Genomic DNA, 16,191 nt, shown 5'->3' on the forward strand with positions numbered 1-16,191 from the left:
TTCAGTATCTACTCCATGCTCAGCAATACATTGGGAAGGAAGGAGACTGAAAGAGTCTTAAGATTTCGCTTACTCTTGGGAAACTTAAAATATTGTTGGGGTACCTCAGGAAACAGAAAACTGTGGGAGGGGCACACGGGTGGCTCAGGTGGTTAAGTGTCCGACTTCGGCTCAGGTCACTATTTCATGAGTTCGAGCCCCACATCGGGCTCTATGCTAACAGCTCAGAGCCTGGAGCCAGCTTCATATTGTGTCTCCCTCTCTCTCTGCCCCTCCCCCACTCACACTCTGTCCCTCTCTCTCAAAATTAAATAAACATTAAACAAGCAAACAAAAAAACTATTGGAGAACATAATAGTATAGTATATAGTACCAAATGTGTCAATTAGCTAACTCATCAGAGAAGAAATATATCCATGCAAACTCATTAGCAGGAAAAGTACAAATTAACCTGGATGCTGAAGTTTAGATTGAATTTGGGTAGGTAGAGAATTAGAGAGAAGATAATTGTTTGTAGACCAGGAGCATTCTATAAATAAAGATATGGTGTGATTTTATTTTTGGTATCAGAGAAGGAACATTGAAATGATAAACTTCACAGAAAAAGCAATTTTATGTTTGAAGTACTTGAAAGTAAGATTAGGTGAATAAGGTAGAGTCATATGGAATGCCTTGAATGCTGCCAAGACATATGTACTTGATTAAAGAGCAGATAAATTCTTCAAGAGAGAACTACAAATGTGAGCAATTATTGTAGCATTGATATATCAAGTGGGTTTAAGGAACAAGGCCCAGACGACCAGAAGGAGGCTATTAAAATAATCCAGGCATGAGTTTTTGTTTTATTTTTATGCTTAAGATCTATTTATTATTTATTTTTACAAGTAGCAAAGTCCCTCCATTTTTTCTAACTTAATATACATGGATATAAAAAGCTATTGATTTTACCCTGCCTCCCACCCTGACAGAATGGGGTAAGAGGAGGTTGTGAGCTCAGAGCAGCTTCTTGATGCCAAGGTGGTTCCTTTTTACCTCAGACTTGAACTCTGGTGCTCTAATCAGTTAGACTTTTGCTGATTTCTTTTCAGTTTAAGAAAATCTATGAGTTTGTGAGCATTCTCCCCAGTGTTCGGGTCTACAAAGTCCTTGGGAAGTTGGTTACTCAGATAGGGACTGGGTTGAACTGTTACTTCACTATTTGTGCAGCTGAAAGCTGGAGAATCCTGCTCCAGGGCATCTCTTTCACTAAAATCACCTTTTAAGTTTCTCCCAGATATCGGCTCTTCCCAAGTACACAGCAGTGAATCAGTTAACTTCACCAAATGGATTAAAATCAATCAGCTACACCTTCCCACTGCTGTTTCTAGATACATCCAACACAAAGTCTTCATTTAAGAATTTATACTGTGTTTCTTGGAAAACTCTTGTATGCACCTGCAAATCTTTTTCTTTTGTTTAGAAATATGATCATAGTATTGTGTATAGTCCCTTTGAAAAATACCAGTAAGCTTGTTTTCCTTAACAAAACATCAGAACTCAGCCCCAGAAATTAATTCACACCATTGTTGAAGAACAAGTTCATATTCTGTACGAGGATCTGGAGAATCATCAGTGCAATGAATAAATGGTTGAGTGAAGTCAAGAATGATGAAATCAGAACTCTTGAACAATGGAAAGTTGTCACTGAATGTTTTACATTTCAGAGAACTGTTCATTGCTATCCAGTTTGCATCCCTTGGAGCACTCCAGTTAAGCCTAGGAAATACACTGCCTCCACCCCCACCTCACCCTCACCCCACCTCCACCCCTCACCCTGGGGAATCCATAGCTTCATGGACTTTAGTGGTAAACTTGGGAAATTCTGGTGCCATAAGCATAGCCATGTTCTCATCATCCGACCACTACATTTCTTCTGCCTCGTCATCACTGGCTGAGAATGTGTTGGCGGATCTTCTCTTCCTGAAACCACCAGAGTTCCATCATGGAGTAAATAATCCTTCACATTCTGAGGAAGTGGAAGAAGACACACTTGATGGTAAGGCTTCAGAACAGTGGATACCACGTGGAGAAATGCCCCGTATTCATCCTCCAGCTGCTGCTGCCGCCACCGCCCCCACCTCTCCCAGCACCCTCCTGGAACTCCCAGGCAGGAGTTTTTTATGGCTTTCAGAAGAATTGAGAAGAGGGAAATCCAGAAACAAAATTACTATCCATAAATATTCAGATACTTTTATTGACATCATGAGTATTGTTCATTTGCTAAGTATTATGCACTGAAATATGGCTTATTTTTCAACATAATCCTCTGAATGCTTTCTAATTTAATTTAATTTTTTAAAAGTTTAATACTTAAACTTTTGCTTGATAAGTTAGATTTTCTTAAGATTATAATATAATGAAACAAATTCTTCTTTTTTTATAAAAAGGATTTACATTAAAAAGGTACAGAAGTTTCCTGAATATAGAGTTCCTACAGACCCCAAAATTGACAAGAAAATAATCCGAATGGAGCAGGAAAAAGCCTTTAACATGCTAAAGAAGAATTTGGTAGATGCTGGTGGTGTTCTTAGGTATGACATTTATATCATTTTTTTTTATTTTTACAAATTAGCTCCATTTACAAGATTTTTTTTGCTCTAAGAGAAACTATAATTATGTTTTCTAATTATTTCATTAAGAAAAGGTTTTTTTTTTTTTTAATTTTTTTTTTTTTTCCAACGTTTATTCATTTTTGGGACAGAGAGAGACAGAGCATGAATGGGGGAGGGGCAGAGAGAGAGGGAGACACAGAATCGGAAACAGGCTCCAGGCTCTGAGCCATCAGCCCAGAGCCTGACGCGGGGCTCGAACTCACGGACCGCGAGATCGTGACCTGGCTGAAGTCGGCCGCTTAACCGACTGCGCCACCCAGGCGCCCCAAGAAAAGGTTTTTATAAGGGACATGTCTCACTAGTGATTTCCTAGGTATTAAAGCAGTTTGTTGCTGTATAAGCCATTGAGTTTATCAGCCAAATGTTTGGATGATGCTGACCAAAGAATTGCATATACCATATGGAAGTTTTTCCCCAAAATGACAAATACAGGTTTAATAACACATATCATTATGTATTTCACACTTTGTTTCTGACACTTCATTGGAACCGAACTTGCAGTCACCTGTATGTATTTTTTTTACCCATCTTTGATTATCTATGACAGCCAGAAATTAATTCTAAGCCCTACATATAATTCCATTTTGTACTTTTTGGGCTTCAGGTTTTATATAAGAAGAAATATTAGCCTTCCTTCTTTCCTTCATATTCAGTCTAGGTGAAGAATTTACAGTAATGCAGTGGGATTAAATATACGGAATATAGTTTTTGTGTGAACTTTAGAAAAACTTTCAGATGTATAGAAAATGAGTAGTCAATAATTAGATCATCCAGGTTAGAGAACATTGCATATAATTTTTAAGTAGGCTCCGTTTCATGCAATATCAATCATTGCAAGCACTTTGTACAAAAGTATCAATTAAAACAGTATCCTACCAGATCATTTCATTTTCCTAGCATCTGTTTTTTGGGCACTGCACTGCTGTATGAAAGATCTGTATTCATCTTCTAGTTAATTCTCTTGCTCATTGGGGCAATTGGAGATGGGGTGCTGTTAGAGGCAGTTTATTGAGTTCCTGTCAGAGAAGATTCTCCCACATAACTCAATAGGCACTGAATTATAGCCACTCTTTGTTTAGACAGATTATAGGTGGAACACAGAAGTTATAATTTGGGGACAAAATAGGAAAATGGGAAAATACACAATTTAAAAGATGATGACTTTAGGGGTGCCTGGCTGCTCTGTCAGTTGAGTGTCTGACTTTGGCTCAGGTTATGATCTCACAGTTTGTGGGTTTGAGTCCACATGGGGCTCTCTGCTGTCAGCAGAGAACTCACTTTGGATCCTCTGTCCCCCTCTGTCTTTGCCCCTCCCTCACTTGTTCTCTTTTTCTCAAAATAAATACACACACTTTAAATGCACAAATAAATAAAAGATGATGACTTTAAAAGTCTTGTTATTTTGAGGTAAAATTTACTTAACATGAAAATTTTTTTATGTTTCAGAGCTGGCTTTTTTTTTTTAATTTATTTTTTAAATTTACATCCAAGTTAGTTAGCATATAGTGCAACAATGATTTCAGGAGTAGATTCCTTAATGTCCCTTACCTATTTAGCCCATCCCCACTCCTACAACCCCTCCAGTAACCCTCTGTTCTCCATATTTAAGAGTCTCTTATGTTTTGTCCCCCTCCCTGTTTTTATATTATTTTTGCTTCCCTTCCCTTAGTTCATCTGTTTTGTATCTTAAAGTCCTCATATGAGTGAAGTCATATATTTGTCTTTCTCTGACTAATTTCGCTTAGCATAATGCCCTCCAGTTCCATCCAGTAGTTGCAATTGGCAAGATTTCATTCTTTTTGATTGCTGAGTAATACTCTATTGTATATATATACCACATCTTCTTTATCCATCCATGGACATTTGGGCTCTTTCCATACTTTGGCTACTGATAGCGCTGCTATAAACATTGGGGTTCATGTGTTCCTTCGAAACAGCATACTGGTATCCCTTGGATAAATACCTAGTAGTGAAATTGCTGAGTTATAGGGTATTTCTATTTTTAATTTTTTGAGGAAACTCCATACTGTTTTCTAGACTGGCCGCATCAGTTTGCATTCCCACCAGCAGTGCAAAAGAGATCCTCTTCTTCCACATCCTCACCAACATCTCTTGTTGCCTGAGCGGTTAATGTTAGCCATTGTGGTTTTGAGTTGTATTTCCCTGATGATGAGTGATGTTGAGCATTTTTTCATGTGTCAGTTGGCTATCTGATGTCTTCTTTGGAGAAGTATCTATCCATGTCTTTTGTCCATTTCTTCACTGGATTGTTTTTTGGGTGTTGAATTTGATAGGTTCTTTATAGATTTTGGATACTAACCCTTTATCTGATATGTCGTTTGCAAATATCTTCTCCCATTCCGTCAGTTGCCTTTTAGTTTTGTTGTTTCCTTTGCTGTGCAGAAGCTTTTTATCTTGATGACGTCCCAGCGGTTCATTTTTGCTTTTGTTTCCCTTGCCTTCGGAGACATGTCAAGTAAGATGTTGCTGTAGCTGAGGTCAAAGAAGTTGCTGCCTCTTTTCTCCTTTAATGTTTTGATGATTTCCTGTCTAACATTTAGGTCTTTCATCCATTTTGAATTTATTTTTGTGTATGGTGTATGAAAGTTGTCCAGTTTCATTCTTCTACATGTCGCTGTCCAGTTTTCCCAGCACCACTTGCTAAAGAGACTATCTTTATTCCATTGGATATTCTTTCCTGCTTTGTCAAAGATTAGTTGGCCATACGTTTGTGGGTCCATTTCTGGCTTCTCTATTCTGTTCCATTGATCTGAGTGTCTGTTTTTGTGCCAGTACCATACTGTCTTGATGATTACAGCTTTGTAATACAGCTTGAATTCTGGAACATGAAATTTAAAATATGATTTTCATATATATTTAACTCCTATACCCCTCCTTTACTTTAGGGCCAGAGTAAAAGTCTATAAAGGTTCATAAAGATTTTTATTTAATTGAGTATAGAACCAACTTAGAACAAGCAGAGGACATTTTAAGATTTATTTATTAGTTTTAAATTGCTAATTATATTCATTTAATATGATATCATATAATCTTTTCTTAAAAGGTTATTCTTTTTCTTGATGAGGTTTAACATAAGTAACTATGATCCGTGCCTTTGTTTAATAGCATAATTTTAAATATTTCCACTTCTCAGATGGTATGTACAGTTACCTACAAAGCAAGCTCATCAGTATCACGAGTTAGAAACTTCCTGCCTTGCTTTGTCACCTTCCCCTTTTCCTGTGCCTTCTCTTGAAGAAGAGGAAACTGCAATTAGGGATGAAAATTGCGCATTACCCTCACGTCTACATCCTCAAGTAGCACATAAGATTCAAGAATTAGTGTCACAAGGAATAGAACAAGTGTATGCAGTAAGGAAACAGCTAAGGTATGGTAAAAACAAATTGTTCTTTTACATTTTTCATTTTTGTTTGTTGGTTTAAATAATACACTTACCAGGGTGCCTGGGTGTCTCAGTTCGTTAAGTGTCCAACTCTTGATTTCAGCTCAGGTCATGATCTCACAGTCGTGGGATTGAGCCCTGCATTGGTCTCTGCATTGAGTGTGGAGCCTGCTTAGGATTCTCTCTCCCTCTCTCTCTCTCTGTCCCTCTCCCACATACATGCATGCATGCTTTTGCTCTCTCTCAAAATAAATAAACATTAAAAAAGTAAAAAAATAATAACACTTTTTAAATTTAAATTTTTTTTTCCACGTTTTTATTTATTTTTGGGACAGAGAGAGACAGAGCATGAACGGGGGAGGGGCAGAGAGAGAGGGAGACACAGAATCGGAAACAGGCTCCAGGCTCCGAGCCATCAGCCCAGAGCCTGACGCGGGCTTGAACTCACGGACCGCGAGATCGTGACCTGGCTGAAGTCGGACGCTCAACCGACTGCGCCACCCAGGCGCCCCAACACTTTTATTATCATAGACATTTTCCAGGATGTATGCTATCAGAGTAGATAAGGATTATAATTTATTAATTTATTAAAATAATCTTATTATGAACTGATCATTTTGTAGCAGATCTTTGGCAAGCCATGAGTAATGATTCAAATTACTCATTTAAAATATTCCATAATCAGATTTAACAAATTGGACTATTTCTGAATGATATATAAATTGAATTATATAATAAATACCTTTAAAAAAAACCTTTGTAGAACCAAAGATTTTAAAACCTAGGCCAAGATACTTATTTAAGCTATTTGAAATGCAATTAAATGTATTACAACAAAAGAACATGGATAGTTCTTTTTTTTTTTTTTTTTTTTACTAGAAAGCATTTTATTAACGGAAGTTATAAAGCAATATTCATTTACGTACATAGATCTTTGTATGATTAAATTATATGTAGCACTCTGGTCCAATGTCATTGATACTCAAGATACAATAATTATTATGTGGCGCTTACTATGTATGTAACAGATATTGTATGTACTTTATATGCACGATCTCATTTATTCCTGCAACTTTATAAAGTTGATATATTTACCTCCATTCTTCACATGAGAAAATGGACACTATGAGTGGTTAAATAACTGGCTTAAGAGGTAGAGGCAGAACTGAAATCTAGATCTAATTCTACAGCCTGTGCTCTTTACCATGATTTCTGATATTTATTCCTGGCCTTATTCCTACTAGTTATAGTGTAGTTATAACTAATTACAGTAGTCTGATCTGAACAACACAGTGAGTATTTCCTAGGATTATTTCTTAATTAATATATGATTTTTCCTATTTAACAACTTTCTTAGACATTTATATTCATTTTCATTGGGGCATTGTTAGAACAGACCCCAAATTTGGTAAAACCATACATTATTTACTAAACTTGAATCTTAAGAACAGAGGTATAATACAGCTCTGCAGTATGGTCTATAGAATGTAATGCACGAAGCATATAAATACTGCACTTTATCATTTCTTTTTTTTTTCCATTTTATTTAATTTATTTTTTTAATTTACATCCAAGTTAGTTAGCATATAGTGCAATAAGATTTCGGGAGTAAATTTCTTAATGCCCCTTGCCCATTTAGCCCATCCCCCCCTCCCACAACCCCTCCAGTAACCCTCTGTTTGTTCTCCACATTTAAGAGTCTCTTCCCCCTCTCTGTTTTTATATTATTTTTGCTTCCTTTCCTTTGTGTTCATCTGTTTTGTATCTTAATGGACTTTGTCATTTCTTTTATGTATTTGTATACATTTATATGTTAGTGCTGTCTTCTATTTCTATACTCTCTTTTATCTACTTATAAAATTGGAGCAGATCACATTTTATATAGTAAGTGATGCCTTTTGGCAACAGTGTAAGATGATGTAGGCCCAAACTTTCTTACTTACTGGCTAGATGTATAGCTTTGGCAAATTATTTAATGTCAGCAGCCCTCAGTTCCCTCATCTGTAAAGTGAGAATGATAATTGCACTTTCTTCACAGGATTATAGTAAGCATTAATGGAGATCCTTGATGTCAAATGTTTAGTACACTGCTTGACATCATTAACATTCAAAACATATTATGCCTAAACTGAAAATAGTGATTCTTTTAAAAATTCATAAAAATGTCAAAGCTCACTCTAAGATACATAGGTGTTTAATGAAAATACTACATTTTTTAATCCATATGATTTCTTTGATTTAATGTATGAAAAAATTTAAACTGGAAAAATATAAATTATAAAGCTATAAACCATGCTTTACAGAAGTCTATGCTAAAAAAGAACCTTTTTCTCATTTTATCTGAAGTATATTGCTAGATTATTTATGTTTTTATTTTGTTTTATGCTCTCCACAGAAAATTTGTGGAAAGAGAACTATTTAAACCTGATGAGGTGCCTGAAAGACATAACTTATCCTTTTTTCCAACTGTAAATGATATTAAAAATCACATCCATGAGGTACAGAAAGCCTTGAGAAATGGAGATAATGTGTATAACTCAGATATTATTCCAGCAACGGTATGATTACAACTGTAATTCTTTGTTTTATTATAGAATCTTTCTCTATTACTTTTGGCCTTATAGTGGTGGTTGTTAATAGGCCATATAAATGATTGTGATGAAAGAAAAAAAAGTCTCTTAAAACGTAAACACTGTGAACCCTCAGATGATTATTTGACTGAAATTTGTATATTACTGTCACAAGAAGAAATATCAGTGAATAGCCATCTCTGACTACAATAACAATAGTAATCTTCATTTAAAAATCAACATTATTTTATCTCTGTATAAAGTGTATCTTATTCATCTAACAGATATTTATTGAGTATATACTGTGTATATCTCCCTCTCTTTTTAAATACGTTGACAACTTTCAGTACAATAGTTCAGACTTGAATACACAGCATTTTTGTATCTACAAAGGGATGATATTGGTTCTGTATGCCATCTATGGATATCAGTTTTATGTCAACTGTGATGCTTTAATTACCCCTGAATATTGATCATTTCTATGAAAATTTTTCTTACTCTGAAGGGAATAATATAATTACTCAAAAACTAATTATAGTACAGACAGTAATTATGGCATTAAAATCCTAGTAACAATACCTTTTGCTCTCCATGTTTTTACTATCCAAATTATGTCTTCTTAACTGAATAGATTCAGATTTTAAGCTAGTCCTACTATTCTTTTCCATCCAAAACTCTCTTGATTATTCACTGTCCAAAGTTCAGGAAGTAAAATGGATTTGTTTAGTGATGATCTTTGCCATCTCTGCTTGCTATCCGAATTTTTGCTATCTGAAATTGGGAAGCTTATGTATTTGGATGGTGAAGTATACTCGTGCTTTAAGAATATAAACAAGTGAAGAGAGTAATCACTGAATAAAACACAATTGTACTGTCATTGAATAAAATATGACAGTTGTATTGATGTTTTAAAATATTTTGCAATATAAATTCTTTATTGTTTTTACTGAAATAAATGTTTCCATTTCAGCTTCAGTGGACTACAGATAATGGGCATATTCTCAGAGAGACTGTGACAGTTACATTTGCAGAAGGTATGTTATCCTGAATATCTTTTTTTTTTTTTAATATAAACATCTATACACATCATCTTTTTTTTTTTCAACATTTATTTATTTTTGGGATAGAGAGAGACAGAGCATGAACGGGGGAGGGGCAGAGAGAGAGGGAGACACAGAATCAGAAACAGGCTCCAGGCTCTGAGCCATCAGCCCAGAGCCTGACGCGGGGCTCGAACTCACGGACCGCGAGATCGTGACCTGGCTGAAGTCGGACGCTCAACCGACTGCGCCACCCAGGCGCCCCCTGAATATCTTTAAAATATAAAATCAGTGTCAAAACTGGAAGATACTTATTTTTTTCCAATTTTTAAAAAATGTGTATTTTGAGAGAGAGAGAGGGAGGGACAGAGGGAGGGAGCAGGAGAGCAGGAGAGCATGAGAGGGGGAGGGGCAGACAGAAGGAAGGAAAGTATCCGAAGCAGGCTCTGCACTGTCAGCACAGAGCCAGACATGGGGCTTGAACCCACAAACTATGAGATCATGACCTGAGACAAAATCAAGAGTCGGACATTTAACTGACTAAGCCACCCAGGTGCCCCAAAACTGGAAGACATTTAAGGTATTATCTCATCTAATCAAATTTTATGGATGAGGAAACCATGGCCAAAAGAGACAAGAGCAACTATGTTAGGTTTTGTCAAAATAATTCCAGCTGTTTAAACTTCCTCATGTGTATTATTCAGCCATCAAAAAGGATGAGCTGTTGCCTTCTGTGACAACATGGATGGACCTAGAAGGTATTATGCTAAGTAAAATAAATCAGACTGAGAAGGACAAATACCATATGATTTCCCTCATATGTGGGATCTAAAACCAAAACAACTGAATAAACAAAAAGCAGAATCAGGGGCGCCTGGGTGGCGCAGTCGGTTAAGCATCCGACTTCAGCCAGGTCACGATCTCGCGGTCTGTGAGTTCGAGCCCCGCGTCGGGCTCTGGGCTGATGGCTCAGAGCCTGGAGCCTGTTTCAGATTCTGTGTCTCCCTCTCTCTCTGCCCCCCCTCCGTTCATGCTCTGTCTCTCTCTGTCCCAAAAATAAATAAACGTTGAAAAAAAAAAAAGCAGAATCAGTCTTCAAATACGGAGAACAAACTGATAGTTGCCAGAGGGGAGGGATGGTAAGGTAATGGGCAAAATGGGTGAGGAGGAGTGGGAGATACAGGCTTCTAGTTATGGAATAAATAAGTCATGGGAATAAAAGGCACAGCATAGGGAATATAGTCAATAATGTTGTAATAGTGTTGTATGTTGACAGATGATAGCTACACTTGTGAGCATAACATAACATATAAAGAAGTTGAATCATGTGTTATACACCTGGAACTAATGTAACATCGTGTGTCAACTATACTAAAACAAATTGAAAATAAAAAATAAGGGATGCCTGGCTGGCTTAGTTGGAAGAGCATGTGACTCTTGATCACGGGGTGTGAGTTTGAGCCCCACATTGGGTGTAGAGATTAAAAAATATGTATATAAATAAACTTTAAAAAATAAAAAATTTCCTCACATAATCAGCTTTTATTCTTTATGATTAAAATTTTGAGGCTGACTACTAGTACAGTTTACTCTAAAGTTAGGCTAATTCCAGTAGTAATAACCCTAAGGTACCTTGATCAGGAAGCTATTGTCCATTTTGTATGGTTTGTTTTTTCTCATATGTGTACTCTTATACTCTCTTACTGGTCCAGATTTATTTCACCTTTTTTTTCCCCTTTCTTCTGAAAACATGTTTTCTCCACTTTTATATGGCAAACTTCTCTCACCAATGAAATCAATCTCTTTGGCTTTAAGTGTTCTCTTAACTTCACCCCCTGTATAAAGTTAGACATTCACTTTTTGTACTTACCTCTGCATTTAACATGGTATCCTTTTGTTTATAGGTCTGTATCTTTCGTCATGATTTGAACTTCTCAGGGGCAAAGATTGTATTTTATTCAAGTTAACATACCTAGTTCCTAGCATAATGCCTGCTACAAAGTTAATATCTAAATAAATGCTTTAGAATAAATTAATGAATAGCTATATACAGTACAATTTTTTCTTTATTCTTTGATTGATTAACCTTTAAGAGAGCCTGTGCATAGAGAATAACGTTCAAATTCCTTAACATTATTCATTTGTTCTGCACATATTTTACTCACTGTGATAAATGTTGGACATAAAAAAGAACAAGTTTCTTGCTCCATTGAATTTCAAGTTTAGCAAGAGAAAAAGACACTATAAACAAATATATTCTAATTACTGTTATAAATAGTGCCATGAGAGAGTTGTGCAAAATTTTGTGGGAATAGTGATAAAGACATAACTTAATCTGGAGAGTAGGGAAGTGACACTTGAGAAAGTGGCTTTTAAACTAAGGACTGAAGAATGGTTAGGAATCTGCCAATCAAAGGAATAGCTTTCAAAGCTTAGCAACAGAGAGCTTGGTCATGTTCAAGGAACTTAAAAAGCTGGTATGGTTCTAAGGGTAGAAAATGCTTGGAGATAAAAATGGGTATGCAAAATGGGCTTAGGAGGCCCTTTCAAGCTGTCCAAATGAAAAGTGATAGTGGTTTGGTGTACAGTTGGTGGCATTTATACTATAATTGGACAGATTTTAAGAGTTTTTTAAAAAGTAGAATTCAAAGGTTTGATTGTTGATTGAATAGGTGTGAGAGGTAAAAGAATGGGAATGATCTGGGATGACTCGGGAGTTTCTTCCAAGAGCAACTGACTGATAGTAACATTTACTGAGTTAGGCAACACTGGCATAAGAATAGGATCTGGTGGTGGCAGGGGAAGAGAAAAGAAGCTCATAAGATCAGGTTGGAAAACCTTGGGTATCAGAGCCATTTCAATGGAACGGATTAGGAAGAAGCCATCTTGGGATGGTTGAAAAGTAAATGGGTGATGAATGAAGAAGTAGAGACAGTGTGCTGTGAAGGGAAAATGGAGTTGAGGGAAGGGATTTTCAGATAAGAAATATCTGAAGAGATAGATGAAGATGAAGGTACTTGATAGCTTTGGTGATGGGAAGCTGAGGAAATTTCTGATAGTTTCTTTTCTCTTTAAGTAAAAGTGCTAAGAATGAAAAAGATCTCAGGAAGTGTGGCCAAGATTGGACATTTGAAATCCTTTATAACATAGAGTGAGAAGAACACTGTAAGGTTGTCAGTATAGCTGAAGGTCCTGTTGAAGTTGATGATCATGAATTGGTATTAGTAGTAGTAGCAAGTTTCTTTTTCAGTGGCATTCAACTTCGCACATATAGGCACTGGAAGCCATTTTCATTCAATGTTAGGATTTTATCAGGGGTTATAACAAAGTACAGAGAGGCAAAGGAGTTTAGGGTATTTGCAAGGAGTGACTGAAATTATAAACTCAAGACTCTACTAAGCTAAATGGGGAGAGAATTTTATTAAGGGAGAGGCTGATCTGAAGAAAACTGAGAAATCAATGGACTGGAGGGTCACATGAGGTTGAACAACAATTGTAGTGAAGTACTTGAGCAAAATCTTTGGAAAAATAAGAGGTTGTGATCAAAGAATGGGATATTTGAATTAGAGATTTTTAGATTTAGAATAGATGAGGTTGTGACAGTAGTAGTAGCAACAGAGTGAAGTAGAATGACAATTAGAAATGAAGAAGCCAAAAAGTGAAATAAATCAGACAGAGAAAGAAAAATACCATGTGATTTCATTTGTATGTGGAATCTGAAACCAAAACAAATAAGCAAATGAAAAGCAGAAACAGACACATATATACAGAGAACTGATGGTTGCCAGGGGGTCGGGCGGTACAGGGATGGGCATAATGGGTGAAGGGGATACAGGCTTCCAGTTCTGGAATAAACAAGTCATGCGGATAAAATGGAATATAGTCATTGGTACTGTAATGGCATTGTATGGTGCCAGATGGTAGCTACACTTGGGGTGAGCATAGCACAACATATAAACTTATTCAGTCACTATATTTTACACCTGAAACTAATGTAACAATGTGTGTCAACTATACTTCAGTTTAAAAAAGAGGGAATGAAGAAGCCAAGAAATGTGAGAGTGTTGTTTAATCCTCTTAGCAGTCCTTTGAAGAAGATTTTTATTTTGCAAATGAAGAAACTGAAGTTAGAAACCGAGTTAAGTAGCATGTTGAAAGTTACAGAAAAAAGCTAGTGCTTAAATCCATCCTTGTCTGACATTAGGGCCATTTTTTAAAATTACTTAGTGTGAAAACAGTAAACAGTTGCTGATAATTGGTTTTTGATTGACTGAGATGAATTTATTTGGGTTAGTACATAAAAATTACATGAGAGGAACTACATTCCCTAAGGACAATTACTTTAGCAATTGAAGTATTAAGAAAACAGAGATTTGTACTCCTCATTTATTCCAAAATGAGTTATTGAAAGAAATTTAGTACTGGTATTATTGAGGACCCACTTTATGTCAGGCATTATCCAGGCACTAGGGCTACCGAAGATGAATTAAGTTTGGTCTTTGTAATTGAGACTCAATAGGTTTCACACATCTAGAGAAGTTTAGGTGTAGTTCAGCATCATAGCACGGAAAATGGGCTAGATTAGAGTTACAGAATCTTTCAAGGAAAGAAAAATACTGTTTCCTATGTTTCTGGAAATAGTGGACAAAATAATTTCTTTTTTTTTTTAGTGGAAAAAATAACTTTTTTTTTTAATGTTTATTTATTTTTGAGAGACAGAGCAAGAGTGGAGGAGGGGCAGAGAGAGAGGGAGACACAGAATCCAAAGCAGGCTCCAGGCTCTCAGCTGTCAGCACAGAGCCCGACGCGGGGCTGGAACTCACGGACCGTGAGATCATGACCTGAGCCGAAGTCGGATGCCTAACCGACTGAGCCACCCAGGTGCCCCATAGTGGAAAAAATAACTTCATAAAGTCATTTCCAAACCTTTGACTTTATTTCCTATTCCAATTGTGATAGTAAATGTTGTAATAAAATGTAGCATGCTAGAAGCCATAAATGTTATTTTATTTTGACGGCTTATTTTTTTATATAACTTAGGAAATTCACCAGGAGAATCAATTAGCACCAAAGTGGAAACAAATCAGACAAGGGGTTCTTTGTCTCCAGAGCCAGCCCACTTGCTCTCTTCACTTTCCTCATTTCAGCCAAAAGTATTTACTCAACTGCAGGTAGGTAGCCAGTGAAATAAACAAATTTGAAGCCTTTCCCTTTCTTCCTCAATCTCTCCTCTTCTAGGTATTTTATAGAATTGTTATAGAATCGTAATAATGATCAAAGATGTTTTTATTATTAATTTCCTGACTTTTTTGTATCTTGATATAAGATAATTTAAACAATACATTTTGAAAAAGTTGGAGTTGACCATGCATGCAATAAAATTTAGTTGTACTACTATTCCTTTGATTCTTGTTTCTGTCCTCAATATTTGTTAGTAACTGTACCATTATATTTTATTCTAATTGTGTGTGAAAAGAATAATATATCCTATGAAAAAATTATACTTAGTAAATTTAAACATTGATGTAACTCTTTTCGGTTTAAAAGGGTTTGCAGTTGCAACCAAGATTCACTTCTCCTGATGGATCACCGACTCTGATATCAGTAAATAACCACCCTTCCTCCAGTCCTTCAAGACTTCTGGACTCATTAGAAAGTACTGTAATGAATAATAATTCTCTACTGCTTGGTCAAAGTCATAGCCTTCAAACAGATACATGCCTGACCCCAAACAATAGCATTATTACCTCTACCATGGGTAACCTTCCAGGACCAGATCAAAATCTAGCTGCAATGGACCAGCTGGTGCAAGTTGGAGATGTTGAGGATACAGAGAATATGGAAGGAAGTGTTCATCGGATTCTGTTGGGAAATGTGCAAACCATCCCAATACAAATTATAGATAACCACCCAGCTATTAGTAAGTTAAAAGCAACTTGTGATTTTATTTTTTTTAACCTTCATGGACTATCAGTGCTATTGTTTTTAATTTAAATTTGAGTTAGTTAACAGTGTAGTATTGGTTTCAGAAGTAGAATCCAATAATTCATCACTTCCATATAACACCCAGTGCTCATCCCAGTAAGTACCCTCCTTAATGCCCATCATGCATTTAGCCTATACCCCCACCTACCTCCCCTCCAGCAACACTCTGTTCTCTGTATTTAAGAGTCTCTTATGGTTTCCCTCCCTCTTTGTTTTTATCTTATTTTTTCTTCCCTTCCCCTGTGTTCATATGTTGTTTTTTAAATTCCACAAATGAGTGAAATCATATGATACTTGTCTTTCTCTGACTTATTTCACTTAGCATAATACATTAGAGTTTCATCCACATTGTCGCAAATGGCAAGATTTCATTCTTTATGATTGCCGAGTAATATTCCGTTGTATCGTTACTATTACACTACAGAAAAAAACTGTCATTTCTACTCAGGGGTTTATAATATATAAGTCGATAAAGTAAAACTACCAGAAAAAGGGAAAAATGTCAAGAGCATAATAATTTTTAAACTTTAAAAATTTTTTTG

At 36.1% G+C, this 16,191-nt stretch overlaps 1 protein-coding gene and 1 pseudogene across 27 annotated transcripts in view; one reads left to right on the top strand and one right to left on the bottom strand.

Moving 5' to 3' along the window:
- CARF (calcium responsive transcription factor) overlaps positions 1-16,191 on the top strand; it is a 101,083-nt gene that overhangs the window by 37,537 nt on the left and 47,355 nt on the right. For all 27 annotated transcript variants that reach the window (XR_015255445.1, XR_015255443.1, XR_015255444.1 and 24 more), the window contains 6 exons: positions 2,427-2,570; positions 5,806-6,039; positions 8,450-8,612; positions 9,595-9,658; positions 14,705-14,835; positions 15,212-15,584. Coding sequence is in view for 19 of the 27 variants with exons in the window: in XM_086719327.1 (XP_086575453.1) it covers positions 2,427-2,570; positions 5,806-6,039; positions 8,450-8,612; positions 9,595-9,658; positions 14,705-14,835; positions 15,212-15,584 (1,109 nt within the window). In the remaining 8 variants the exon portion in view is untranslated. The remainder of the gene's footprint in view (positions 1-2,426; positions 2,571-5,805; positions 6,040-8,449; positions 8,613-9,594; positions 9,659-14,704; positions 14,836-15,211; positions 15,585-16,191) is intronic.
- Positions 1,049-2,085, bottom strand: LOC112848350 (translation initiation factor eIF2 assembly protein pseudogene; annotated as a pseudogene).

The sequence above is a fragment of the Puma concolor genome, chromosome C1 (assembly GCF_028749965.1).
Source record: "Puma concolor isolate L17-30 chromosome C1, mPumCon1.1.hap2, whole genome shotgun sequence".
NCBI lineage: Eukaryota > Metazoa > Chordata > Mammalia > Carnivora > Felidae > Puma > Puma concolor.